Consider the following 21,147-nt stretch of genomic DNA (forward strand, 5'->3'; position numbering starts at 1 on the left):
TTTTTTTTTCTTTTCCAAGTTGAATCCAAAATGTCATTTTTATTAATAGCTAACTTACAGTACAGGCTAAGGCCTCTGGGGGCCCTGAGGCCAGATTTTGTTCCTTTTGAGTAGGCCTGACAATGTGGGATTGGTTTTTGCACTTGAGACTTTTTCTGAATTTGAAAAGCAGTCAACATCTGGCATACAGGAATGAGACACAAGCTTGATTCCTCCAACGTCATTGCTTCATTGCTCTCACACCTTATTTCCAGCACCAGCATGGCCAGAAGGTATTCATACAGTATAGCATTCTAGTTTATTGTGTTGTTTCCTGTTACCCAGGTTATCATGAATTGTGTTACTTCCCACTATGTAAAATGGCTAATCTTGGCACCTCCAATTCAATGTTCTTCACCAGAAGTCCTGTAATACTAGGTGGGTTTCTAAGAATAGCCAAGGCCATTTAGATTTGTGACATTTCCCATCCACTAGAACTATATGGATCCCATTTAGTTTTATTTCATAACATTTACATTCAAGTAACAAAATATATATTCTTTTAGCTATAAACAAACCACTCCAACGTCTTAAAAGTCTTCATATTATTTCCTGTCCCTTAATTCCACAACTTATTTGGGTTATTCTGGCTTAGAATCTCTCCTACTGTTATGACACAGAGGCTTTGAACAGCTGCAGGGCGGAGGGCACATTTCCCAGCAGTATGCAATCTCAGCTTCCTCCTGTGGTAGCCTTGAGAAAAGGAGCTCAGTCCTGTGCAGCCAGGGGGATCCACGGAAGAGCACTCAGAGACAAAGGCAAGAGTTTCACTTTTCATTATGTAGTCAGATCTGGCCTGGGAAACTGCACGATTCTACCAGGCTCCACTCTACCTAGAGCTAGGAGGGTCTTCACAAGCAAGGTCCTGGACATTGGAAGGATTTCCTGTGGTGGCCATCTGTGGAAGATATTATCTGCTAGAGGAAAATGGGAATGCTGAAAGCAAGCCCATGAGCTGAAACGTGGATTTAACTGAGCCCTCTGAACTGGTCCACTAAGAAGTCACATTCTCAGCTACCAGAATTCAGCATTGACAACCCAGGGGTTACTTCAGAAAGGACCAAGATGGGAGCTTCAAGGATGCAAACCCATCCTTAAACACCTAACTTCCTTCCAGTAGACTCAATCTCCTGAGGTTCCACTGCTACGCAGTAACACCAAGAGGCTGGAAATATTTAACACAGGGTGCTTTGGGGGGACACTTGCAGTAACTGTATGGATGTATTAACTACATTTTCAAGTTATTGGTATGAACAGAATACTGCCTCAGGATATTACAAACACTCTTTATTCCTACATCTAATTTGTACTCAGAAAAAAAGAATGGGAGAGAAACAGAGTCTTGCTTTGTAGCTATCCTTGGAACTAATTCAGTATGGCATTTTGGGTCATTTTTTGGTACAGCACTTCTGGTGTAATACATGAGCCAGTGCCCAGTTTCTTACACAGACTTTAAGCATTTGTCTCCACATAAGTTACTCCAAACATCATTGAGTCAGCACTCCCCTACATAAAAGGGAGTAGGAGAAATATGGAAAATATGTAAAACAAGTTGCTTATTAATTTTAGTAATTATACACTGGCTTACTAAAACTCACTGCACTTGTCATTTTGTAAATGATTACACTGGGTAAATGTTACATCCTGTCTTGGGACTTGTAAAGACATTAGAGCTGCATGACTGACACGTATAGATACATCACTATGCATGACGAGGTCCAGGTTACTTACTCTCATATTCCTTATTCCAGTTCACAAACGCATGACCTTAACTCATATTTTTTAAGTTTTATTTTTGGAAGTTACACATACTTTAAAAGAACAGCTTTTTGTTTGTTTGTTTTGTTTTCCAATGGATGTTATTACTCCTTAGAACATTAAATGAAGACTTCACTTATGATTGAAACCAAAGCCTTCTGCGGCCAAATCAATACACTGTCTTCAGGGGGAGACGCTCTGGATCTGAGGGCTGCAGTTCCCATAATGCACTGTCTTCAGGGGGAGCCGCTCTGGATCTGATGGTTTCACTTCCCATAATGCACTGTCTTCGGGGGGAGACGCTCTGGATCTGAGGGCTGCAGTTCCCATTCTGTAGAAGCACATTTAAAACTACCACAAAAACCTAAAACACTGAAACTCCTTAGCTAATTAAAATTAATGCACTGGTCTCACCTCATTTTTATTTATTTGAAAAATGTATGTATGTTAAAATAGTTCTGATACAAATGAGTTATACTGCTTATGGCTGGTGGGCAAAGTTTAAAACAGTTTTCTCTTTCTATATTCTTAGACTAGAAATGTTTTTGGATTTTTGGCAACTATTGTATTCTAAGAATACATTCTCTTCCCCACCAAAACAAAACTCAGTTTTTATCAATAACTATAGAATTATACTTGCTTTTAAAAATAGTACTTTTCTTAAAATACTTCCTTTTAAAGTTCATAAATATGTATTCTCATTTATTGCTGGTAATAAAAGGAATGCTTCTTGCTGCTATTCAAAGTTTAAAGGTTAGCCCTAACCCTAGTATGAAACAGAACACAGGCACAAATACAATGTTTTCTTAAAAAAAAAAAAATCACAAATGCCAATTTTTACAGTAAACTGATCGTTGTCTCTAAAGTCAGGAAGTGTCTTATATCATCTCACAGGAAGTGCAGATTTTGACTTAAGTAGGCACTAGCTCCTCTACCTGCACAAGCATTCGACTCCTGGCTTTCTCCAGCCTTGCTCTACCACTAAGCTTTATTTTCAGGCCTCAATTTCACTTTCATTTTGAGCCAAAGGCCAAGCTGTCCAGGCTGGCCTTGAACTCACTCTGTAGCTCAGGCAGGCCTAGAACTTGTGATCTTCTTGCATTTACCACCCCAGTGGCTGCCCCACCAAAAACTGAGGGCTTTTACAACTTGGCCACCATTCAAGTAGAAAACTGTGTCACGGCCATGGCACCTCTGTCTTGAGTGGAGGTCAGTTAAAGGACAAGGGAGAAAGCACTTGTCACGGCTGGCAGTGCTTCATGGCCGCTAAGTGTCTAGTGATGACCATCTTACAACTGATGAAGGGTAGTGATTAAAACCTGTATCCGAATCTACAGTTGTACCACAGGGTTATAAAACCATGGCAAGCACAAGTTCTGCAGCATCACTGGTCTTATGCAGACCTCTGATACCGACGTAAACATCAGTATGTCCAGCCTAACCACCTCTCCGATCACAGCATCCCATACTGAGAGACTGCTTTTTCCAGACATATGCATTTTTTTTTCCACAGACAATTTTTAAAACTAGACTGTAACAACCTGGAAACGCAAAACTAAACATCAGGTGCTCAAACTTTTATTTTAATTCTTACAAAATACTATAGAAATGAACCCAAACTGAACAGATATGTACATGTGCATTCTGTACAAAATATTACTCCTGAAAAAATTTATAAAAGTAGATGGTAAAAACAAATAAACAGAACACAGAAACTCCAAAGCAAACAAACATAAAAAGATTTAAAACCAGTATTATGAAATTGGTTTTCACAAGGAAAAGCAATCATAATTTTAAACTCTTGGCAGCAGCTGGCTTTCTAGGCTTATTTACACAATCGATGGGTCATAGTAAAGGAGCTTCTTTATTTCAGAGTACCTCTCGCCTCGTTTTATTTCATCCACTAGTCCAGATTACTCCCCTTCACAATTCCCCTGCAGTAAGAGGGCAAGGCACTAAGCTGTCAACTTGCATTGTCATCTTCCTCTTGGGTCACAGGTCGGAAGGGCAACGTGGTTTGCCCTCTTTCAGGGTCAGACATTCGAAGAATTCTAATCAGTTTACTTGAAGGAAGTGAGCTAAAGAAAGCAAAAGTAATCACTCAATTTCCCAACAAAGATTTTATCCATTAACACTCAACTAGTTGGTTTCCCTAGTTCACTCACCCTAGGTTCAATTCCTAACAATATGAGTGATAAAAACAAAACTCCACCCCCCCAACAAACAACCCCCCCCCAACTTCCTTCTACATCATATCTGTTTTCAACTTGGATAAAAAGAAAACTTTTTTTATCTGTCAGCTATTTTACACTCTTGACCTAGTCTGGAATTGCTTGTATATTCCAAATCAAAAAAGCAGCGGATCCTGGGGCTGCTTTAGAGCAGAGAATCAACCCTGGAAGGTAAAGGATGGAGAGCAGAGCAGAGCTAGTTCTAAGACCAGTGTTTTTAAGTAGCCAAGAACAAAGAGTAGGGATCTTAAATTGTTTCTTTGTCTTACATAGAATTACCAAAATCACTTTCTATTAGTTGGTCAAGAAAACTACAGAGGAGCAAATTCAAAATACAAGCAAGTCAAAATTACATTGTAGACCATTTGTTTCTTTAAAAAGGGCTAATGATATGAATGAAAGTTTAAGCATCTAGGGAAGTAAAAGACATTAAGTCTGCTGAGCAAGAAAACGGAGTGACCGCTGCCCAGCCTTAGCCTGGTCACTGCTGCATTTGAAAATAAAAACCATGCAGGCCCTATGCCGCTTTCATTCACAAGTGTTCTCTGACCATCTGAGATTCCTGTGTGTGCGTGAGTGTGGGCTACATGTGTATGTCCAATATAGAAGATTTCTTTCCCCTTTCCCCTTGTTAAATAATATATAAATTCAGAAAAAGGAAAATGCTTTGAAAGGAAGCCCTACTGAGTCTCAGAACCTTGTGTATTTGCGGACAGCATACTGGGTAGCAGGGCTCACAGGTCTAGGTCTACAGGAGAATAAAACCCCTCCATATGGGAGGTGTGGCTTTGGAGCTGGTGTATGTGTCTGAAGGGGTGCAAGTTATGTATGTCACTTCTACACATGATCAAAATACATACAAATAAATTTGTGTGGGTGGGTAGGTGTGCATGCATGTGTGTTCACAGAAGTTTTAAGAAGTTACCTCATGCTTTGAGGGGTAAGCAAGATAAATTGTCTGAAACGTTGGGAATCCGCCATCTTAAGGATCATATCCATTGCAATTCTCCTATTAACCATATCCTGAAGAACAAAGATAAAAATTAGGATTAGTTTTGCATCAGCTATTTCTATAAAAGCAGCACTTTCTGGGCTAAAACAAACCTCTAGAGTTTTACTTACTACGTCTGATGGCAAAAAGTTCATCTATGAATAAAATAATACCAGAAGCTATACAGGGAAATTATCTGCATAAATATTCTCCCCGTTCATTTCTATGGTCTCCTCAAACTACACCAACAAAACACATATTACAGAGTGAATCTTTAAGCATAAGAACAGTTAATTATTCAGGATAAAAATATAAAATTTTCCTGGTTTCAAATTTATCTAGTTTCTGCGAATTTACAAAGTGTGGCAGTCACAGGGTATCACAAAAACGGCATCACTGAAAGACAAGCACGGTTCAATACATGATCATGAAAGACTACTAGACAGAGGCATGGTACTTAGAAAGTTACAAACAGCTTACCATAGCTAAAATTTCTGCAAGACACTACAGCATTAAGGATCTCAATGTTACCTTACAAAATTAAATACTTTACATATAACCACCTAGGGGTTTAAAAAAGGTAACCACAATCAGGCCTATTTTTATAAATCAACACTTGTAAAACATGTGGGGGATGGGCTACAGAAACCAGAGGACACACGTCTGAGAGTCTAGGAAGAGGTTATCACAGCTGGAGGTAAAGGGACAGAGAGAGGTACCAGAGTCACCACAGGGAAAAGGAAGGAAAGGGTAGACCATTGAGAAGAGGAACAAGATAGGCCAGGTGACTTGCAAGTAAAAGGAAGGAGTTAACCAGATAGATGTAGATGGCTTTGAAGCTAGGGGACCAGGATGGTAATGATGACTTGTCATTAACAAGGAAAAACATTTACAAAAGGAAGATGATCTGAGAGGAAGATCTCAGACCTCAGTCTCAGACACACTGAGCTCAGAATGCTGACTGTTTACTGGATAGTAGAATAAGTAGTGGGACACACAGGTCTAGACTGCAAATAAGATCAGGACAGGAGACCTCCATCAGGTGGTCTATAAGTCAGTATGGAGGGATGTATATCATGTCACTTCTACAAATATGTGATCAGGAAAATGACAATACTGTAAAAAGCAAACAAAAAATGTCAAACACCCAATAACATCAGAACTAGAGGCAGAAAGGCAAACTAAAAAGGAAGTCCAGAAAGAATATAGAGGCAATAAAACAACACATCCCAAGGAAAGGGGGACAGGTGCCAGGTACTCCAATGAATAAAGGTCAAGCTCATGAGCGACATCTGGTCAATGAATACTGCTTTGGAACCAGAGACCAGACAACAGTGTATAAAATAGTAATGGCACATGACAGACACAGAATGTCACCTGAGCCTCATTGTAGCCCAATGAGGTAGTGAATCTTCTACTCCACAGAAAAACTGAGACAACAGAAGGATATATCTAAGCCACTGGAGTAATTGTTAGAATCCCTTGGTTTCAAACAAAACTTTAAAAAATTTTTTTCAATCTTTAAAGTCAAATGCACTGGCATCTTTCTTACTTTTGCTTTCTTTCTTTCCTTTTACTTTTTTTGGAAAGCTTGGCCATAACCAAAGGAGCCAGTCAACAAAAGCCCCGAGTCAAGAAGCAAAAGCTTTACGATCACTTTAATTTGATGAAAGTAAGATGGGGGGAAGGAGACCCTGCAGGTAGACACTCAAGATGTCCATGGTGGTAGAGAAAAGCTGACGTAGGTCATGGTCTACCATACAGTAATCATGGAGAGAACTGAACTCCAGGGTCTTCCCAACCACTAACATCACAAACTAATGTGGGGAAACAGAAGAAAAACTGTTCCTTTCAAACTGTTCCAACCAAATAAAAGTTAGAGAACTTAAAATTTCAACAATACCATGTAGACATCAAACTCATCCAGGCATCTGAAAGGTGATTCAGCAATGGACCACAGGGAAAGAATGAAGCACACTGTGGAGAAAGAGCGTTCCCCGCCGGACAAAGCACGCATGTCATTGAAGGAGGCTTTGTTTCCCTCTCCGGGCTGAACCTTTAAGGGTGATCACAAGGAATAAATTTATAGTTTAAAGAGACAGAGAGAAGGGGTAAAGCTAAGATAATTTAGCAGTATGTAAATACATTAAAAAATTTTATCCTTTAATAGCTGTTCAATTTTTGTTTCACTTTAAATGAACCAAAGGTACTGGGGTGACAGCTCAGGTAAGGTGCTTTACAGAGAGCCCAGTCTCAGGTCCCAGCATCCAAACGGTGGCTCACGCCCATCTAAAAGTCCAGTTCCCAGGATCTCAAATCTTCTAGCCTTCTTAAGCACAAGGCATGCACTTGGTGCACACATATAATGCAGACCCAAAGTCCATACATATAAAATAAATATTTAAAAAAGAAAATAAAATTAAGCACATTTTATCATCTTAATGGAACCTAACACACCAAAATACCAAAGCTATGGCAGTAAGTCCCATACTTAACCAAACATTATTTACCAAAATGAAGGCTGTAAATTCATTCTCCTGAGACTACTGGTTACTGCACTAAACATTTCAAGTAGTGAGATAACTTTTCATTACTAGAATTACAGTGACACCTAGTGGTTACAATACTTTAATAATTACAGATTCTCAAAACAAACCCTCTTGAAGAGGCTTACCCAAGAATAAAGGAAATAGATTAAAAGACACTTAAGGGCAGCTGGGAGGAAAGGAGGGAAGGGAAACTGGTCAGAATGTAAAACAAATAAAACATAAATAGGTAAACATTTTTAAAAACCCTCCATGGGAACAGTAAAAAAAAAAATCAATTAATGATATTAAAAGCATTTCTTCTGCATAATTTCCTGAGACAAAAAAATAAAGCAATATAAGGAGGCATTCTATTTTGAGAAGAATGCTGGCATATTCTATCTAACAAATATATCTTAATGGGGTGAAAAGACCAGCTTTATATGTTAGACATATGCTGCTCTCAAATGAGCATACATTCATTTTAACACTGTAAGAGGCTTACAAATTTTCAATTTAAATGTATACTGTATATCTTTTTTTGAAGACACAATGTCCCAGGGGGAGGGATATCTTTATGCCTGAAAGTAGATAGGTTTTCAAAGTAATGTAATTTTCCTCTCAATAGCAATGTAACAGTTCTGATCCCAAGTCCTTCCCACACGTTTCGGTCTTGCTCATTTCGGGCGTCCTCCTCCGGGGCACGCCAGCAGCTAATGAGGTATACATTTCTATGTCTCTGATAACTGACATCCTAAGTACTGTTCATGTGCTTATGTTCCGTGTGGGTAAATCCACTTAATCTAAGTCTTGGGTGATTTTAAAACAGGTTCAATCTTTTTTCTTTTATTATCCTCAAAAAGTTCTAGATTAGTTCTTTTGTATTATATAGTAACAATTATCTTTCTCCAGTATACTTTTTAACAGTATACTGGTTTTTTTTTAAAACAGTATTAGGTTACTTTTTTTAAATTGTTTTTTTTGTGTGTCCTATTTCAAAATTTTAACGAAAATTCTTTATTATTAACAGGCAAGAGTGGCACTTGTTAATGGAGAATAACATGTTTATTTCCACACATTTTGAAGCATATACTAGTCAAGTCAGAATAAGTAGCATTTCTATCCCCTTACTTGTATGTGAAGCTTTTGAGCATCTATCTCTCTTCTAGTTTTTCTTAAAATACCTACTAGCAGTTCCTGTGAACTGAAGTGGCCACACTGCTGTGGAGTACTGGGACTTATACCCATCAAATTGTTTTGGTACACTCTGCATACTCTAAATGCATGAATACCCCAAATGCACACAACATGTATTTCAGTAGTTTTAGATTTCCTCAGAAGACCCTGAAGCCAGGACTTAAGGATAAGTAGTCTATTTGGAAAGGGATTCAAGCAAGAACTAGTACAGTAGTTCTCAACTCTGACTGCTGACCCTTTAATACAGTTCTTCATGCTGTGGTCCCTCCCAACCATAAAATTATTTTCTTTACTACTTCATGACTGTAAGTTTTGCTACAGTTGTGAACTGTAATGTAAATACCTGATATGTAGGGTATCTGCTATGTAATCCCTGTCATTCAATCCCCTAAGGGTTTGCCACTGCACTAATAGAAGTTGGAAAGTGACAAAAAGCCCAAGGATAGTTGTTTTATGAGATATATTCCTAGTGTCAGCAACTGGAACTTGACCTTCAGTGGCACTCTGTAACATCCCATGGAAACCGCATATTATCGATTTTGTTTTGTTTTGATGGTGGGTACGTGCATAAAATATATTTGGTACTGACTGTAAAATTTAATACAAAGATCCACACCTTCTTTTCCAAATGCTCATTCGAATAGTATAGAAGTTCATTAAATTGTGTGCATTTAAAAATAAATAAATAAATAAATAAAATATAAAAACAAAAAAAAATATTGTTTTGGTACTTGCTACTTCTTCCTCTCCCCTCCAAAACTGTGTTTACATTAACTCTTAAACTTCCCATGAATATGTGCTATTTGATTTTCTGTGTGTGGCTTGTTTAATGTAATATCTTCTAGTTTTATCCATCTTGATGCAATCAACAAGATTTCCCTCTTGTTAATGTCTGAGTGTCATTCCATTATGCTTACCTACCACATTTTCTTTATGCTTTTTCATTCATCCAAAAGTCTGTTGCTTTATATTTTATTTTTATCAGTTTTAGTCACTTTGTATACTAAATGTGAGATAAAGGGTCAAAGTTATTTTCTGTTTTGTTTTACCAACAGGATACTCAATAATTTGAATTCAGTAATTGATGAATAATCACCCCTCACTCAAAGGTTTGTAGCATCATCTCTGTCTAGAAGAGGGGCCAGGACCAGTTCAGTCTTCTTTACACTCTCCAGTGTTGTACCCTACAAAAACGTGCTCTCTCATCTCATCTACTCTCACAGTTTCATGAGATCTCTGTCCCTAAATTCATAATTATCGTCTACTTTCCCAAGATAGATCATTAATGTTGGACATATCTTTCCTCCTTAAATATGTACAGAGAGCTACAATTTCCCTTCTGAAAAGTATTACATTGTCTCCTTCAAGTTTTGCTATGTTTTATTTTTTTATAGTTGCTGGAAATTATCTTCAACTTTCGTGGTTTATTTTGATTCCTTAATCAATTAGAAATGTGTTGTATAATTTTATAAATTTGAGGTATTTTGGGGTTTTGTTATTTCTAATTTCACTCAATTTTGGAATATATTCTGTGTAGCTTTAATTCTTTGAGATTTATTGAGATTTTGAGTGAAGACAATGGTCTATGCTAGTAAATATTCCATAGGCATCACAAAACTACAATTCTTCAGTGTTTTACATTTATGCTACTGGGTCAATTTGTAAGACTTGTATAACTTTACTAACTGATTTTTCCATTAATCCTGAGAAAGGTTCTAAAATTCCCACCTACATGTAACTATTTTGCCCTTTGGTTTCCTAAACATTTCTGTATTTTTCTGGATATACAAAAATCATCATTTTTGAAATTAACTTTCTAATATCATGAAACACTCCTTTTGGTCTCTAGTGATCCTGTGTGAACCTGATTTTTTTTTCTTAGCTGCAGTCTGTAGGCTTCCTTATCTAACTGCATGACATGCCTTTGCTCTGTTTTTACTCAAGATCCTCCTAGCACCTTATGGTAATATATCCTAGCACCTTACAGTAATATATTTAGAGTTTCCTTTCAACAGACTTTGACTCAATCTTATACACACAGAGTCTTTAATACACATCTAGTCCACAAAGGTCTAATGTAACTACTGGTAAATAGGTTTTATTTCTCCCTACTTTGTCTTTCATGTTCTCTGTTGTCTTCCCTCTTCTGTTTATTAGCATAAAGTGGCCTCTAATTTGCTGTTCTTCCTCCTGTCTGAGCATTCCACATGTGATTAGAGCCATGCTGGCTTCTCACTAAGTGGTCTCTTTTTCTGCTTCTCTTATTTGGTATACCTTCACTCAACATTCTTCCAGTGGGTTGCTCTAGAGGCAGGGTAGCCCTGATTTTTTGGTTTATCATAAATTAATATCACTTCCTGAAATGTCAAAGTCTCAGAACAGATAAGTTTGATGCTCTTGACCCATAAGTTTTTTTTAGGTTCTGAATGTTTTTCTGCTCTCTGCTCAGTCTGTTCTTAGTGGAACCCCAATGTCATACACACAAAACCTGCGGACTGTGCCCTGTTTCTTCATCTCTGCTATGAAGTTTTGGGGTTTGTTACTTACCAAAAACATGTTTTGATGTTGCTTACCTAAGATATTGCTTTCTAACTTACTTGAATTTGGTTATAGCTACACATTCAGTTGGCTGTTAGGCCAATCAATGGTTTTTTTCATATCAGGTAATTATGTTTTCAAAGTTTTAGAACCCATGTTTCATGTGGATTACAAGTCGGCTGAAACTGCACCTTGTTTAAAGCCAACTCTTATTCCACAAAACTACTCTTGTAACTACCGCCAGGAGTTTGAGTCTACTCTTGCTTTTCCTTTAAGTCACATTTCCAAGCTTTATTTATCTGCTAATTTTTATTGCTTTGAGATTGAAAAGAATAAAACAAGCAAACAAAACCCAATAGGACCAGCAAGATGGCTTAGCATGTATGTGTGTCTGGGCCAAATCTAAATTTTTTTTTCTTAGAAACTAACATGGTAGAAAGAAAAGAAAAAAACTCCTACAAGTTGTCACCGGGCCTGCCTACTTACACTGTGGCATGTAATCTCAAATAAATGCAGCAAAGCCCTTTTAATTTTGTAAAGATACAATAAACTGTACATATTTAAAATGTAAAATGTGTTTATATAAAAAACTGCAATTCAAAATACAAAACATACCCACTGTTTTTTAAGTTTCCCTTGTGAACTTTTGAAATCTCTGCTTGGCATCCATAGATCTGGATGTCTCTAACAGAACCTTACTATCTGTGACTCAGTCTTCAGTTAACATAAGTCTTCAAGTACTGTCCTTCCTTTTCATAGTTATTATAATAGTTTCAGCATTTTATAGACAACTTTTGCATTTCCATATACATATTTGGACCTGGTTACCAATTTCTACAAAAAAAGACTGTGGCTATTTTGATACAAAATGTTATCCTCTCTTCTAGGATCTACCCAAAAGTTACCTAGCAAAAGCCAGGTACAAGCCTGGCTTGCTACAGAAGGATGTTTAGCCTCCCTTTCTCTCTCTCTTTGTCCCCCCCCCCACCCCTTCTCTCTCCATGTGGTCCCAGCCAGCCTCTTCCCTTCCAGCTCTTTCCTCTCTTTCTGTCCCTCTCTATGACCTTTCTTTTCCATACTGCCTTCTCACCCTTCCTTCCCTTGCTCCAAATAAACTTCATTTTATACTAGACCCATCCTATGCCTAGCACCTTAGGAGTGTGTATGTGTGTGTGTGAATGCCTCAGCATGGGCCAGCTAAGGCATCCCCTCCCATGCATCATGCTGTATTTTATAAAACATACCACAAATGGTGCTGAACCTATAGGTCAATTTGGCTTCCCAAATTGTCCAAACTGAAATTTTGACATGTTGAATATATGTGTTGTATGTATGCATGCTTGTATATGCAAATATGAGTGCAGTGAATATGCATATGTGTGTTCTCCTCAATCATCCTCCTTTATCTATTTTGAGACAGGGTCTCTTATTAAATATGGAGCCTATTGACTCAGACTTGTTAGCCCTGCGAATTCACCTGACTCTGTCTCCCAAGCACTGGGACTAGCGCTTAGTGGTTGGCTTTTTATGCAATGCTAGAGATCCAAACTAGAGCTCTAATCCTTGCACAGCAAACAATTTACTAGATGGGGCATCTCCCCAGACCCTGCAGGGTCTTTTGAGCCAGGAAAATCTCACTTTGGTCTTTTTGTTTGTTTGTTTTGTTTTTTTGTTTTTTTTCCGAGACAGGGTTTCTCTGTATAGCCCTTAGCTATCCTGGAACTCACTCTGTAGACCAGACTGGCCTCGAACTCAGAAATTCGCCTGCCTCTGCCTCTCAGAGTGCTGGAATTACAGGCATGCACCACTACCACCGGGCTTACTTAGGTCTTCATTAATCTCTCACTACTTTTTTTTAGCTTTTCAGAATAATTCTAGCAATTTTTGTCAGATTTTATGTTTTACATTTTAATGCTGTCATAGTTTTTGATCATGTTGCTAATATAAACATCAATTCATTTTTGAATGCTGTGCCTGTAACCCTGCTGGCTACTTTTAACCAATTATCATTATATGTTCTGTAGATGTCACCAAGTTTTCTACACAGATGAGCATGTTAATTATTAATGAAAGGAACTTTACTTCCTTTATAATCTACTTCTTTTGTTCCTTGATTTTGGCTAGAATAACTGGTACAATAATAATAAACGGTGAGCATGGACAACATGCTTGACTCCTAACATTATGTTTGTGTTTTATATATGAACAGACAAAAGACAATAAAACAGCCCACCAAGTGGAGCAAGTTTCCATTTAATTAGGATGTACATATGTTCAAGGCTGGCTGACAGTTAATCTGGGACACAGCTGGACCAGAGTAGATTTGTAGTTTTACTAAGACTTAAGTGATTTCGTCTGTATTAGTTCCTTTGGCTAACTGTGTAAACTTCAGCCCTCAAGAATTAACTGAAATACTAGTCATGTGCCTAAACATTCCCCACTGTCTTGTCTCAGTATCCCTCATATTCACCAACATTCCAAGCTTAGTAAACACCTCCAGGAAAACAGACAGCAATGTTAGCTTCCTTTGACAGACTCTCCCAATTCTGGAATTTCAATTCATCTATTCATCACTGTTGCTTCCAAACTTTCCAATATCTTTAAAAATAAGAATTTTTTTGTAATTTCCTTGGATTTCTTATACTTCTGCTTATACTTATAAAAACAATGGGTTATCATAACATACTACCTCCCAAACCACTGGCCTAATTCTTCCCAGTACCTCAAATCTGGATCTTTAGATGATTGGATCTTAAAAATAAATGGGTGGAGATATGGTAACCAAGATTTACCAGTGGAAATTTAAACAATGAACAGTAAAATTAACTTCCTGATTTGGTTAAATGTAGAGGTTCTAAATGGCAAAGGCAGTCCAAACATCTAGTATTTACTGTGAATATTAGAATCAAAGGATAAAATTATGGTGCCAAGAGCAACAATTACTATTTAAAGCATGTAACTGTTTTTAAGTTCCTATGCAACTCTTAATCCATATCCTCACACTACACTCTTTGTACACATTTCAACAACCACAGAATCTATAAAGGTGAATACAACAGATAATTAAATTACAAGGTATAAATTTCATGGCTTCCCAGTGAGACTACAGACAATGGATTCTCTGTAATGTCCTACATGGTGCAGGGCAAAAACAATCAGAGTGGATTGACAAGGTAAGCTCTTATAATGAAAATAACTGTCCTTAGCATTCTAAGAAAACAATGTGATGGTGTCTGGAAAGAAACTCTAGGCTACCACCTTTATAAACAGCAACATAATGTTAAACATACTAGCAAAGACCATCTTTAACTTAGAATTAAGTTCCTGTTTCCTACAGATAACAGAATAAGGCTGATCAATGTTTAAAGAAAAGAAACAACTAATGATGAAGATACTTCATCAAGATACTTACTGATATACTAAGAGTTTCATTCTTGTGGTCAAAATTCATTTTTCCACAATAAGCACGCTGAGATAGTAAGTTGTCAAAGTATAATTTGCATCGTAATGTCAAACACCTTCAAAAAATAAATTGGCACATTATAATATAGGATAGTATTCAACATGGTATAAAACAGGTGGATTTAAGATAATTTCCACCATGTTTTAAATATTTATCTGCATCTGGATTTTATCAAGTTCATTAATTGTATACAAGAACAGAAAAATGAATAAAGGTATCATTTCACATTTAATATGCCCCATTATGACAGTTGTCTAATATAAATGTATTAGGCACCCAAATAATTTATTCCAAACATTATTATTCTCATGTGTAAAACAAATCTTGTCCTTAAAGGAATTAAGCTTTAGAGACATGAAGGTACATATGCATCTCATTTATCTGCCAGTTTGCCCAAGTTAATATTGGAAAAAAGGGTAATGCTTTATCCCTTATTGGTATAAAGCCAGTTCCATCAGATGACATTGGACTACATTTTAAAGGGACTTTTTGCTGCCTTAGTTACCTTCCCCCCTCCCTAAGTTTTTGTATGTATGCACATGTGTACACATGCATGTGTCAGAACACCTCACCAGCCATTGTTTGGTGATATCCACCTTGGTTTTCTTGTGTACATGTTTCTAGACTTCTATGTTTATGGGTATTTTGCCTGCTTGTTTGTCTGCATGTTTTTCCCACATATATGCAATAGCAAGAGAAACCAGAAGAGGACAAGAGATCCCCTGTGAGTTGCGCTGTTGATGGTTAGAAGCTGCCATGAGGGTGTTGGAAATTGAACTCCAGACGAGCAACCAGAACTCTTCCTGCTGAGCCATCCCTCCAGCTCTGTCAACCTCATGTCTTGCACAGTTCTTATTGGCCCCACAGAGCCTCCTATTCCTACCCCCCATTAACAAAGTTATAAATATACACTATGATGCCTGACTCTTCTGTGTCTAGCTTTTATATGGGGCACAAAATAGGTGTTCAGATCCTCATGCTTGCATGGCAAGTGCTTCACTGACTGAGCTACTCCCACCTTCAATTCTTTAGTTAGCTTTACCAGGTGGTTATTGTGTTCCTCAGACTGTTCCAGATTTTGCCAATGAAATCCCTTTAAGCTACTGATAAATTGTTTCTCCACTGGTCAAAGAGCCAATCAAGCCAGATTAGATTATATTAAATGCAGATTTATTGGGAAGCTGCTCAAGGGTGAGTTCATTAGCCCCAAGAACCTAAGTCTGCAGGTCATCATGGGGGAATAGTGGATGAGAAAGAGTGGAAGAACACATGCTCTAGAGAGTGAAGAGAAGAAAGAGTAGACTGAAATGTCTGGATTATACAGAGAAGAGCTTCCTGGAGAAAGGTAGATCAGGCTGGAAAGTTCAGGGTTGGGAGCAGGGTAAACAGGGTAGGGACTGAGGGTGCTGGGAGAACCTGGAGGCCATGTCTGCTTTGATATGTAAAACAGGCACCTCAGCCCCTATCTCCTAAGATGACCCCACCACGTTAAGGAGGTGGTTAGAGCTGAGAGGAAGGGAGATGAGCCATATCAAGAGACTTTATCTATACCTTCCTCACACAGATTTGCTATTAGCCACTTCTCTCCAGGGAAGCCTGGTTCCTTTTACTGGGGGCACAGTATTTAGAAAATAGGGTCTGGGTGAGAGAAAACTGGCAATTTTTCTTATCATCTTTACTCATTAATTAGTAGTCATCATTTTCTTAAAGTAACTATGAATATTTCTCCACTGTTTCCCGTCCTAAACTACACCACACCTTTCCATACTAGAGGATAGGGAAGCCTGGATTTTCTTAGTTGCTTTTGCTGCCACAGCACTGGTAATTAGATTTCAGAACTCACTACCAAAGTCCTTCAATACTCCAATATATTTATTGGCTGCTTCCATTCACAGGACTTCTATCAAACTGTCCTAAAATACGAAGGTTAGAGAGAGAAATGATTCTAACATGATGGCTCTTTTTGTTCCATAACTGAGTAAACAATGTAGAAAAACCCAGCAGTGTTAAAAGGTCTATTGAGTAATACACTGATGCTTAGTATTATCAATGTAACAATCTACAACAACCTGGGAATGGGTCTAAGCATGCCTGTGATAGATTATCTGAGATAGATTATCTGAGCTGGGCTATTTAAGACCAGCCTAAAAACAGGCAGCCCTAAACACAGGTGCCCACTCCTTGGGCACAGGATTCTGGCTACTGTGTAAGAAGTGAACAGAACAGCATGCATTCACGCTTCACTCTGCTTCTTTACTATGGATCGAACACAACAGGCTGCTTAGAATCCCTGCTGCTTTGAACTGTAGGCAGCAATAAACCCTTTCTCTCTTATGTTGCTTTTCTCAGAGTATTAATCATAGCAACAGGAAAAGGAACTAAGAAATACCTCCTCCCCCCACCCCCAGTGCTCTTACAGAGCATATTTAAATACTATTTCTTTTTAAAAACAACACACACAAACACATACACACAGTACTTCTACAGAGACTATTTATCTTAGGGTTTCTATTCCTGCACAAACATCATGACCAAGAAGCAAGTTGGGGAGGAAATGTTTTATTCAGCTTATATTTTCCACATTGGTATTGATCACCAAAGGAAGTCAGAACTAGAACTTAAGCAGGTCAGGAAGCAGGAGCTGATGCAGAGGCCATGAAGGGATGTTATTTACTGGCTTGATCAGCCTGCTCTCTTATAGAACCCAAGACTACCAGCCCAGGGGTGGCCCCACCCACAATGGGCCCTCCCCCCTTGATCACTAATTGAGAAAATGCCCCACAGAAGGATCTCATGGAGGCACTTTCCCAACTGAAGCTCCTTTCTCTGTGATAACTCCAGCCTGTGTCAAGTTGACACACGAAACCAGCCAGTACACTATTTAAATATTATTTCTGTTTAACAACAGAAAAACAAACTATACATCAGGAAAACATGTAAATAATAACAGAAACTGTTTCTAATTTTTCTAATCCTATTCAAAACCCAGATAAACTATTTTGACTGGACACCAAATAGCAAAGGCAGTTCTAGTCAAAATGATCTCTGAAAAACAAGAAAAATGTTAACTGGTCCCTGTAAGTACCATCAAAATTACTACTCACCAAAGAATAAAGCAAATGTATACCTACATGGAACCTCACATTTAAGTGGGAAAAGTCTAGAGAGCACTAGAGGGAAGGACAGCTGTGGAGGATGCATGAGGGAGGGCTGTGCTCCACTACAGTCCTGAATACCAACCAGTGCACACTCTGGAGACTACCTGAGCCTGAGCTGGGAAAGAAACAGTAACAGAAACACCTGGAAGAAGCACCAGGAACCTCAAAGCCAGGGACAGTTCATGTCGTGTGGACTAATGAACCCTCAAGCACTGGGAGGAAGAGTGCTGAGCTAGCACAAAAATCAGCCCCAAAGAAAACATTAAGGGCAGCCAAATAGGATAAAGTCATTCTGCTTTAATTCAAGTTCTAAAAATATATTTGAAAATGAAAATATAATTCTGAGTGTTTCCATTGAGAAGATAAATACCTAGCAAGATGGAAATGCCAATCACCCAGATCTGATCTTTCCATACTATCTATGTACATGAACTGAAAAGTCACATTGCACTCTACAAACATACACAATTACTGTATCCCATTATGAACACCTTACTTTAAAAGTTCAACAACTGTAAACATGCATTCTGTCTTAAGTCAGGGTTTCTATTCCTGCACAAACAGCATAACCAAGAAGTAAGTTGAAGATGAAAGGGTTTATTCAGCTTACACCTTCTACATTGCTATTTATCACCACAGGAAGTCAGGACTGGAAGTCAAGCACCAGGGACTGGGGTGTTGCTATGATAGGCCTGACCATGCTTTTGTTTGGAAGAATGTGGATTTTGGGACTCTGGATTTGAAAGGCATGGAATGCTTTAAGTGGGGCTTAATGGGCCAGCCTAGTAGGAATATGGAAGACAGTGGTACTAAGCCTGATGGCCCAGGTTTCAGTGGAGAAGAACTTTAATATGTGGCCGAGAGACTGTTATTGTGATGTTTTAGTGAAGAACATAGCTGCTTTTTGCCACTGTCTGAAAAGACTAGTTGCAGTGGAAGACCTCAGCATATTGGACATGCCAGAGTCTGAAGAGACTGCCTAAGGCTAAGGTAAAGAGATTTATATTAATTGCATCAACAAAGAAGTTTCAAAAAAACCCAGCACACTTTGTTTCTAATGAGCATTTTGAACAAACATAGCAAGCTGAGAAAGAAAAAATATATATATATATATATAGTTTGAGTATTAAAGGGGCTCAAGGAAGTGAAATGGAGCTGAACTCAAGGATATTAAATCAAATTAAGGGAGTGGTGACCTTGGGGCAAGATTCCATCAAGATAAATTTGGGTCCAGGTGTGGTAGTGCAAGCCTTTAATCCCAGAAGGCAAAGATAAGCAAATCTCTGAGTTCAAGGCCAGCCTAAAACAGAACAAATTCTAAGTGAAGAAAAACTTAAATCCAGGCTCGGTGCATCCCAATGCTTAGGAGACAGGCATGCAGATCTCTGAAGTCAAAGTCAGTCTATGGAGCAAGATCCAGACAGCCAAGTTTAGGTAGTGAAAGACTTGGAAAAAAGGAACCTAGTGATAAGGTAATAGAAAAAAAGGGGGCCAATGTTCCAGCTCCTACAAGCAGTAGAACTCAGTAGCTTCGGCCTTGTGTCTCTGGCTTTATATTCAAGAGAAGGAGACTACTGAGACAGTTGATGCTGGTTAGCTGGAGCTAAGAAAGCAGTGATGATTAAGAAGAGGCCAGCATCATTGAGGTGTAATCTTCTGGGAAGTGTTTTCTGAGAGCACAAAGAAGTCGTCCAGAGATAGCCAAGGTTGTACCTCATGCTGCAGCTGTACTTGGTAATATGTATGAATCACCCAGGTGGTACTGGTTTTGAAGGCATGAAGGCATCATGAAGAACAGCTGAGGCTTAGTATTCTGAGAGGCCATGGAAGGCCATTGGTGAAATTGTAGCCTCAGTTGTAGTTGACAGTCCAGGACTAAAGGGATCATGCAAAGGAGTTGAGGCTTGGTACCATGAAGAGAGCCTATGAGAGGCTTTAGTAAATCCTAGTTGCAGTGGAAGACCTCAGCATATTGGACATGTCAGTACCATGGGATGACCACCAAGAACAGCAGTGGAAGCAGAATGAATCAACCTGAGTGCTACAGAGGACAGAGCTGGAGAAGTGACACCAGCCCTTTGGAGATGCACAGAAGATCATGTGTGGATCTCAGACACTGGAACAAGAAGTTGTGAAGCTGAAGTTGACTTGAGACCCTCCCAAGATGTTAAAGAAGACAGCCAGAGGATGCCTGCCAAGGAAAGCTGTTAACTGGGAGAAATAACCTTGTTGCAGTCAACAAAGATGAAAAAGGAGTTGAAGATCTGAAGACTGCTTTGCCATTAGACATGGAGATGCAGTTTGAACTTTGCCCAGCTGGTTTCCTCTCTTGCTTTGGCGATTACAGTGAAGTAATTGGATGAATCTCAGAAGAGACCTTGAACTTTGAACTTTTAACACAGTTGAGACTGCTATAGACTGTTCCTGGCTTTCTTTGGATAAATATGTAGAACCCTCAGCTCCTCCTGTCTTGATGCTGCCATGCTTCTTATCTTGATGACAATGGTCTGAACCTCTGTACCTGTAAGCCAGCCCTGAGTAAATGCTGTCTTTATAAAACTTGGTCATGGTGTCTGTTCACAGCAGTAAAACCCTAGCTAATACACATTCCAATGTTTAATATCGTTTAGTTGAAGACTATGATAGAACATCTATCTTATTGTTAAAGCCTCACCTATAGGCCAGGCCTGGTACAAAGGCCTGCCACCAAACCTAGCTCCTGAGGTCAATATCAAGACTCAATGGTGAAAGGAAAAGTCTTGACTCTTGCAGACTACCCTCATCTCCACCCACCATGCAACAGCATACAGTACATGCTTATAACCCAAATAAATAAATAAACATAAAAAATTAATGCTACCTCTGACTTTCCCCACATATATAATAGCTATGCATATTTTTCTTTCTTTCTTTCTTTCTTTTTTTTTTTTGGATTTGGTTTTTTCGAGACAGGGTTTCTCTGTGTAGCCCTGGCTGTCCTGGAACTCACTCTGTAGACCAGGCTGGCCTCAAACTCAGAAATCCACCTGCCTCTGCCTCCCAGAGTACTGGGATTATAGGCGTGCGCCCAGCTATTTTTATTTCTATTGCCTTAAAATTGTACAATTTGGGGTCAGGAAGATGACTCAGCTGTTGAAGTACCCACCTAAGTGTGAAGACCTGAGACTGGATCCCTGGAAGGATATAAAAGCCCCCATGTACCCACTCTGGGCTGCAGAGTCGGTAGACAATATAGATCCCTGAAGCT

At 38.7% G+C, this 21,147-nt stretch overlaps 1 protein-coding gene across 3 annotated transcripts in view; it reads right to left on the reverse strand.

The window, feature by feature from the left end:
• Positions 1–1,812: 1,812 nt before the first annotated feature.
• Smc6 (structural maintenance of chromosomes 6) overlaps positions 1,813–21,147 on the reverse strand; it is a 59,136-nt gene continuing 39,801 nt past the window's right edge. For all 3 annotated transcript variants that reach the window (XM_052186100.1, XM_052186101.1, XM_052186102.1), the window contains 4 exons: positions 14,692–14,797; positions 6,923–7,075; positions 4,954–5,051; positions 1,813–3,875 (listed from right to left, as the gene is read on the reverse strand). In XM_052186100.1, the coding sequence (XP_052042060.1) occupies positions 3,761–3,875; positions 4,954–5,051; positions 6,923–7,075; positions 14,692–14,797 (472 nt within the window). In that variant the 3' untranslated portion in view covers positions 1,813–3,760. The remainder of the gene's footprint in view (positions 3,876–4,953; positions 5,052–6,922; positions 7,076–14,691; positions 14,798–21,147) is intronic.

This window comes from Apodemus sylvaticus, chromosome 6, assembly GCF_947179515.1.
Source record: "Apodemus sylvaticus chromosome 6, mApoSyl1.1, whole genome shotgun sequence".
In the NCBI taxonomy this organism is placed as follows: Eukaryota; Metazoa; Chordata; class Mammalia; order Rodentia; family Muridae; genus Apodemus; species Apodemus sylvaticus.